At 39.1% G+C, this 8,501-nt stretch overlaps 1 protein-coding gene across 3 annotated transcripts in view; it reads left to right on the forward strand.

The window, feature by feature from the left end:
- PPP6R3 (protein phosphatase 6, regulatory subunit 3) overlaps positions 1–8,501 on the forward strand; it is a 33,270-nt gene that overhangs the window by 1,279 nt on the left and 23,490 nt on the right. Inside the window, exons 1-3 of one of the 3 annotated variants that reach the window (XM_010155603.1) lie at positions 4,693–4,704; positions 6,879–7,111; positions 7,751–7,937. In XM_010155603.1, coding sequence (XP_010153905.1) covers positions 4,693–4,704; positions 6,879–7,111; positions 7,751–7,937 — 432 coding nt within the window. Of the gene's footprint in view, positions 1–4,692; positions 4,705–6,874; positions 7,112–7,750; positions 7,938–8,501 lie in introns of those variants that run through there. The other 2 variants (XM_010155604.1, XR_727920.1) reach the window with 2 other exon arrangements.

Below are 8,501 nucleotides of genomic sequence, written 5' to 3' on the forward strand. Positions count from 1 at the left end.
CCTAAACCCTGGGCCAGGCTGGCCCCGTCTCTCCGTGGGGCCGCAGCTCCTGCCAGGAGCCTGCTCCAGCATGGGCTTCCCATGGGGTCACAGCCTCCTTCAGGCGCATCCACCTGGGGTCTTCCACGGCTACAAGTGGATCTCTGCTCCACCATGACCCTCCATGGCTGCAGGGGGACAGCCTGCCTCACCATGGCCTTTGCCACAGGCTGCAGGGAAATCTGCTTTGACACCTGGAGCACCTCCTCCTCCTCCATCGACTGTGGTGTCTGCAGTCTTTTCTCACATATTTTTACTCCTCTCTTTGGCGGTAGTTGCAGAGGGTTGTTCTTTTTTTTCCTCACCCCTTAAATATGTTGTGACTGTTGCTCATAGGTTTGGCCTTGGCCAGTGATGGGTTTGTCTTGGAGCCAGTTGGCATTGGCTCTGTCGGACATAGTGGGATCTTCTAGCAGCCTCTCACAGCAGAAGGGCTACAGGGGAGACTCCTACCAAACCCTTGCCAAGGAAACCCAATACAATTACATATATGTATATAATGTAAAAAACTCCATACATATTCATAGTTCTGATCTAGATAGAAGTACAGCTGGTGTGCATAAATAAGGGTGAAAGTGATTTCACTTCTATGTCAGTTCTTAATTTCTGCAGCCGTAGTGGTCTCCTTCTTCCCTTGTCCGATAGGGGAGTGAAAGTCCCTACTTGTTAGATAATTTGCCTCCTCATCAGGTGAAAGAGGTTGCAGCTGTTCATGTTATGAAATACTACTGTGTCTTCATACAGTCTTATGATGTGTTTCTCTCCCAGTCAAGAAAGGAGTACCACATGGTGTCTTTTGCTTGCATTTCACTCAAGAGTATCTTGCATGTAGTGCAGCGCCCTGTGCCTGACAGCGGGTGAGAGGGGGAGAAGCATGCTGACAACCTGCACTCTGGAAAGGGGAGTGCAGCCAGCCCATGTAAGGTCTCCCAGCACTCCATAAAAGAATCATGGATTGGTTTTGCTTCCCTTTCAGTACCTTCGGTTTGCTTTGCCCCTTTTGGAAATGGGAGGACTAGGGCTCTGCACAGTAAGGTGTCCCTGCCCCTGGCAGGGGGGTTGGAACTAGATGATCTTTAAGGTCCCTTCCAACCCAAACCATTCTGTGATTCTATGAATATGGGTGGAATATGTATTAAATTGTTGAGATGAAGGTGTTTGTTTTGTGTTCTATTTCATTCCTTTCAATTTTGAACTATTAGCTCCCTCCTTCACAAAGTTTTTGAAACTTCACTAGCTAATTGTTACTGTAAATCACATAGTATTTCTCAAAAAGGTTTCCACTAGGGCTCACATTCATGGCCTGTTTTGACACTGAGGAGGTTTCTACATCTTTGTGTTCACATGAGACTTTTATTCTATGTCAAACTGATCTTGTTGTTTGCTACAAAATGTAGAAACTGTACCACGAAAACTCTCCTATATTACTGCTTTTGGTTTTTTGAATGTGTTTGCTGCATGTAATGTCAAGTGATGTAGTTAATCTACTTGGACTTGGAACAGTAACACATTTTCCTGGCTATTAACACTTACAACGGACCGCACTGCTTTAATTGAAAAGAAATTTATTTTCAAACGGGTTATTGGGTAAGTATTGTATTGTTTGAAATATTTAGAAATAAAACTAAGAAATCATTATAGCAGAGTTTTTACAATACTTGAAAACCATACTCTTTTAATGGGATAGAAAATAAAGAATTATTATTTTCCCCCTGAACTCTCAGTGCAGAAGCAGCAATGTAAGTGTGTTGCTGTGTATAAGAGATTCTTTCTTGCATTCATCAAGTGGAAAAAGTGGAGAATTTAGAGCATAACTGTGTATTGCAGTAAATGACCATTACTTCATGGAAAAGTACTGTTTAGGTTGAGATCTTCAAGCTAGGATGCAGGTGTCTTTTTTGTGTATTGTTTTGTTCAAATTGCCCTTGATTCCAGATTAAATGCCTAAGTGCTTAATTTTCTCATGTAGTAGGTCTTAGGATATTTAATACTTTGAGGAATTGTGCCCCAGCCTGCAGAGGACAGGCAGCAGATTTACAGTGGATGATGCTTTGACTGTTTCAAATAGGCAGTTTAAAAAATAGCCACTCGTGTCTTCTCTGTCGATTTGGATGACTGGTAATTCTGTTTAGCTCTAACATTTCTTTCACGTGCCCTCATGCTTATTTTTCTTTTGAACAGATGTTCAATTTCCACTGTCAAAATAAGCACTTCATAAATGCTAGCATGGTGTCTAATTACTGTCCATCACTTGAGGTTTTTTCATTTCTCCAAACTGGAACCTAATTAAATATACCTAGAGGCAAACTGGTTTAGGTTACGTGAAGCTGGCAGAAGGGTATGCTTAGCATTTTAAAGAAACCACTTTACATAAAGGTCATAAAATTTTTTTTAGTAATAAAAACATAAGGATTTACCACAGTTTTATCTTCTTTATTACTTTGTCCTTTGCCAAACCTACCTGCCTGCTTGGTTTTTGGAAGGCAGTAGATTGTTTGCACTGGAAATTCTTTGTCACTAAAATGTAAGATCTTTCTTCAAAGCCTGCAGTGGCACCAAAAACTCCTTTTGGTAGTTGTTTTTCTTGCATCCAGCAACTAAGTTGTCTTTAGCTAGTTGCTACACAGGAGTTGTGGAAACCTGTTTTGCTGAAGTCGGCTATGTATTTTAGGATACGTTTCAATCGTGGAAAAATTTTTGGTGCAAAAACAACCTTTTTTTTTTTTACCTACACTTGAACCCTACAGTAGGAAAATATGATGGTACATAAAGAAAATTGACAGTTATATTTGGAGTTTATTCTTTTTATAATGCAATCCTGGTTATAACACTCTAGCATTTCTCGAACTTCGTGCCTTACGGAATCTTCAACTGGACACTGATACGTGCTTTTTTATAAAAAATTCTTTCTTGAAAAATGAAACTGGGTATAGCTGTAAAATTGTATGAAGTTCCTACTGAAAGCTCCACATATATGCTTTTAACATTCAGTTGTTAGGCAAAACAACCTTCAGCTGACTAGCTAAGGTCCCTTTAGTTTTCTTTCTGCACTGGCCTAGATCCCTGTGTCTGCTTGTAGCTACCGATACTCAACTGTTAAGTGTGAGGTACCAAGTTGGAAGTAACTCCTTGCAGAGTACATTTCTCATGCTTTTTTTACCTAAACGTATGCTTAAAAGTTTTTAACTTAAATGAGAAGCTTCCTTTAATAGTTTCCTTATTTACTGAAAGGACTTCTACGTGCTTTAAAGTAACAAGTCTGGTTTGTAAGAGGCTCAATATAGGAGGCATTATCTGAAATTAAACTATGCTTGTCTGGAATTCACTCTGTCCTGTAGGAAACGGGAATGCCTGTATTCAGGAAAGATGTTTGGCAGCTGTGTTAACTCAAAGCCACAGATAGACTTATTGATACAATTGTTGCCATCTTTTTTTGATAGAGATGCCAGTTACGCATTTGGCCTCTAGAAAGAACCACTGAGTAGTTACATGGCGTGGTTTAACAGTGTGTTTTGCCTTCCTCAGCTGTAGGTGGCAGAAGACTTTTTTTTAGGTTCCTTTGTTCCCTAGTCTGTAGGGATCACTTGTGAGCTTTGCTTCCCTCTAGTAAACGAATCAAGTGAGTTACCTGTATCTTAGAGCAGTTAACAGGCTTTCTTCATTTTCCTGAACTGCTTTCCTTCCTTTCAGATTTGTCAGGTGTTTACCACGTGGGATGTTATTTCAGCATTCATTCAGAGAAGCAGCTGTTAACAACATTAACTAAGAAAACAAAGCAATATTTTTCTGAATGCTGGTGTTCCTTAGGGTCTTGAATTGCTATAACTTGTACTTCATCAAGTTGATGTAAACCTTGTTCTTCAGTGTATGTGAATTGCAAGTCTGTTAGTCTTGCTTGCTGGCAACTTTCAGAAATTACAGAAAACTAAGGCAAGTTGCAAAAGACAGTCAAACATCTGCAGCAGCTTTACAGTCTTTAACACAATTTTTCTTTCCATATCTGAGAGTTTTTAGTATTATCCTAGATTATTTTGCTTCTTGTAGTATCTCATCTTGAGCGTGTCTCATATTTCGCAGTCTTTTGCATCTTGCTTTGAGTCTCAATGTTGTGATTTTTCTGCTCGTGTTGGCAATGAAGATGAACATTGGGAGTAACACAACACAGTTGGCCTGTGGAATTTATTGTAAATTTGCACATAGTGAAATTTTGGGAGAAGCATTCCTGATTTGTGGTTGAAAAGCCTAATTCTGCCTCTGTTAATGTGACTGATATCTGAAAAAGCATGAAGATAATTCAAAATTTCAGAATTGGTAGGTTTTGGGAGGGCGGATAGAACATTAGGCTCTGGGAAGAGTAACAGTAACTTTGTTTTTAAAACTTCCATTCAGAACTGATGGTAGTTCTGATTGGTACTGATGGGTAGGCTGATTCTAGATAATCACCAGTGATAACACCTAAGAAAATTCTCTTCTCTTCAGGGTTCCTGGACTTCCTCTTTGGCACATTTTATGTTGTTTATTTTTCCTTATTTCAAAGGACCTGGGCTCCTGTTGAAAAGTGATGGAATAATCTCTGGCCGGCACCTGACATGTTGAGGGAGCATCCCCTAAAAGAGCTTGCCTGGGAGACAGTTTGTGAAATAACACAGTGACATGTTTGCAGTAGTATGCTTCTTTTCTTTTGTTTTTGTTGCTATTTTCCGTTGTTTAATTTCTCTTGAAATAAGTAACTGAGAAATACACTGAAACTTCTGAAATGAACTCATCGCTGCAGACAGATTTACATCTGGAATTAGCACTGATCGTGGTTACTTGCAAAGATGCTGCTTTCACCAGCTGGGGCAAGGGGAGGGATTTGATCTACTTTCTCTAGGGCCTTAAAAAAAAAAAAACCCAACCCAAACAAAAACTACACTGTGACTTTAATAATGCACTAGTTCCACTTGCTTACAGTAAGTCTGTGTGTAGCCTGAATATCCACAAGCTGGTGTGTTTAATAACAACCTCGTATAATTTAAGCTAACTTGTGAGATCAGGTGTTTTGAGCACTGCTTGTAAGTTCACTAATACTTTTAGTAGAAAATACCTTTTTGTCTGTTTTTTAACCACTTAATCCTTGCATGTGTTCTCAGATGATTAAATGTACTGATAACACAATGGAAATTATCTGTATGTTTTCCTGATTTTGTTTGACGCTGTATCTTTAAACAGAATGTTGGGTAATCTAGGGGCAGTTCCTTATGCTTACAACTTCTGCCAGAAGGCTGAGCAATGTAAGGTGGTTTCAGGTGATCAGTGTGTAAGGGTTGAAGTAACAATGAAAACCCTGAAAGCAATTACAGCTTCTCCATAGTGAGTATACCAGGCTTTCCAATATTTACACCAAAGACTGGAAGTCTTGGTATGTAAGAGAGTCAGGGTGTTGCTGGATCCTTGGGCTTTTATCTGCTTTTTAAACTGCACAAGTACTAAATTTGACTCTTCCGTGTACAAAGTAGCTGTAGTGAGCATGCTGAATCTGCTTTAACTTGGAAATAAAGGCTTAAAGCTGCCTACCTGTTTGCATAAGAATTCGGTAGTTCTATTTTAGTTTTTATAAGAGTGTATGAGAAAGTCATAGTTGATTATTGTCTTTAAGCTTGCTCCAGCATGCAGCTTACAGAAGTGTTTTCCCTAAAATATTGCTGTTCACCTACATTATCTGCAGTAACTGCTTGTCCTCGCTGCTGATGCACAGCAGTATAGAATTAACCCTTCACACTGGAAGGGAGTTACTAAAGAAGCAAAAGGAGTGTTTCTTTCATTATTTGAGTAGTACTCAAAACCATGCTGCTTCTAATTGTAAGGAGAGAAGAGTTTCTCTTAGCATTCTCTAGTATCTGTAGTATGTCTTTCAGTCACATAAGACCAGCTGATACTGTGTCAGAGGGTGAATGTTATGTAAAAGCCCTGTTTGGAGAGGGGGAATGGAGTGAGTGCTTGTATAGAGCTTGATGAGAGGTGAAAGCAAGAGGTTATTGGATCTATCATAGTCTGAAATAGTCTTTTCTGACAGCACAGCTGTCTCAGTAGCAACTGCTTAGGTGTCTTGGAGCAACAGAGTTAACAGGGAGGTGCCAAAGCATTTTATAAGGAAAGGTTAAGTTATACAGCATTTTGAGTGTTTCAGTGGTTGGGGCCGCTGCCCTTTCACCTGTTTGCCTAAGATATCTTATTGTGCCTTGTTAGTTCTCCTGTGTCGAGTTGGTGGAGGGAGATACAGTGACAATGTAGGTCCCGTGTTGAAATTAGCTCCAGCACTTTGTGTGCTGCCTGCAAGTTAAAATTGCTGTAACTCCTCCCCCTTTATAGGTGTTTAGTTCAACAGGCATTTGTGCAGTGCCTGGTTTATCTTCTCCCAGCTCTACTAATTGCTGACTAAGTTGGTCTGAGTCTGAAACTTGGTGTATACATTAAAAACAAAGGTTGGGAAGAACAAATTCAGTTTATTGAAAACTAAAAGTTACCCTTTTTTCTTCAGTGTAGATTAGCATGTTCCTTTCAAGTAAGTAAAATCCTGGAGCTGCCTAATTTAATCTTTGGATGTTAGAATATTGGCTATTGCTAAAGGTACAAAAATTACTATGGAATACGCAGTCATCTTTGATCAAGCCTGATTTTGATTAGCTTTTGATGATCAGCATCTGCTGTTGTCTCATTTGAGTTCTAGAGAGTTTCTGTGCATGCAGGTACCTTTGGGGTTAGAAGCTATGAATGAAATACTACTGTGAAGCGTTACTTCAAATACTGCTTAAATAGACTTGTAAACTTAATGCTTTGTGTATATTCTTCTTATCCAGACCAGCATGTTTTGGAAATTTGATCTTCATTCGTCATCCCACATAGATACACTTCTAGAGAGAGATGATGTAACACTGAAGGAATTGATGGATGAAGAGGATGTTCTGCAAGAGTGCAAGGCTCAGAACCGCAAGCTTATAGAGTTTCTGCTGAAGTCAGAATGTTTGGAAGACTTAGTTTCATTTATTATCGAAGAGCCACCTCAAGACATGGATGAAAAAATTCGATATAAGTAGGAAAACACTTGGGTGTGGGGGGGTCTTGGGGAGGTGAAAGAGAGGTAGTATCAGTCAGGAATTTAAGACACTATCAAACTGTGTGCTAGTGTGTAGTACAATACTGGTGTCTTTAGAGTAGAGGCTTTGTAGAACTTGTGAATAAATCATTTTAATATTTGCATGTTTTTCAGATGGAAGCCTTTTGTCTACAAATGCTTCCAAAACTAAATGAGGCCCAAAGGAGGGATTAAAAAAAATAATTATCAGAACTCATATGAACAATCTTGTGATTATTAAGAAAATAGTGGATATTTGGGTAGTATACTTAGGTGCTTAGCTTTGTTTTATTGATGATTGGTAAGATATTTTGAAGACTATGAGAATGTCCATACCACTCCTTGGAAGAGTGTACTTAACGCTGATGTCTTCCTTTGCAGAGCTAGAACTGTAAGAATTGGGTATGGCCATGGCTTCAGCTAGTTTTGCTGAGGAGGTTCAAAGTCAAAAGTCAACCACTTACCATTTTTTTGCCTATTTTAGAATTGTCTGTGCAGAAAGTTGGTCTGTTTTTGTTGTTACCAGGTTCTGAATTCAGAGCTGCAAGTATGACAACTTTGAAGTATGAATGATGGATGATTTTTTTTTTTCCCCAGATATCCAAACATATCGTGTGAGCTGCTTACATCAGATGTCTCACAGATCAATGATAGGCTGGGAGAAGAAGAATCCTTACTTATGAAACTATACAGTTTCCTCTTAAATGAATCTCCACTAAACCCTTTACTGGCTAGTTTCTTCAGCAAGGTGCTAAGTATTCTCATAAGCAGAAAACCAGAACAGGTAAATATTTACAGGCTCTCCAATTTAGCAAATGCTCTAATAAAGTTATACTACTCTGCAGTGCTGCTTTAAGATGACACATTTGACACATCAGAGTCAAAAAAGAGCATTCAATTTTCATACAGGCTAAGGACACTAACTTTTTAATAGTATGCACACGTTGGAAAACATTTCTGGGTGAATAAGGTGTATTTGATTCATATTTGCCTGAGTTATTTGTGCAATCAGCATGTGAGTGGCTTTACTTTTTGGCTTAGCTTAACTCAGTGTTTGACATGGTGATATTTGCATTGCTTGCTTTTAGAGGTGAAAGTAAGTGAATTGAATCAGTGGGAGTGGGTTTGTTTTGGTGTGCAGAATTGTTACAGAACAAGGTGAGAGATATTTGGGAATCCGTGTTCAAAAACGATGTACTCTGTTCATGTGGCCCAGTACTGCAAACAGCTGCAGTGACTGGCTTTTGTATCTGAGCAACTTAAGGTTGTGACTCTGTTCTGTGTCTTTAATTTAGCAAGCTTCATATTTGCTTGAATTATATTAAGGTTTTGCTTTGCTCACTAAGCA

This window comes from Eurypyga helias, unplaced genomic scaffold (genome assembly GCF_000690775.1).
Source record: "Eurypyga helias isolate BGI_N326 unplaced genomic scaffold, ASM69077v1 scaffold5717, whole genome shotgun sequence".
NCBI lineage: Eukaryota > Metazoa > Chordata > Aves > Eurypygiformes > Eurypygidae > Eurypyga > Eurypyga helias.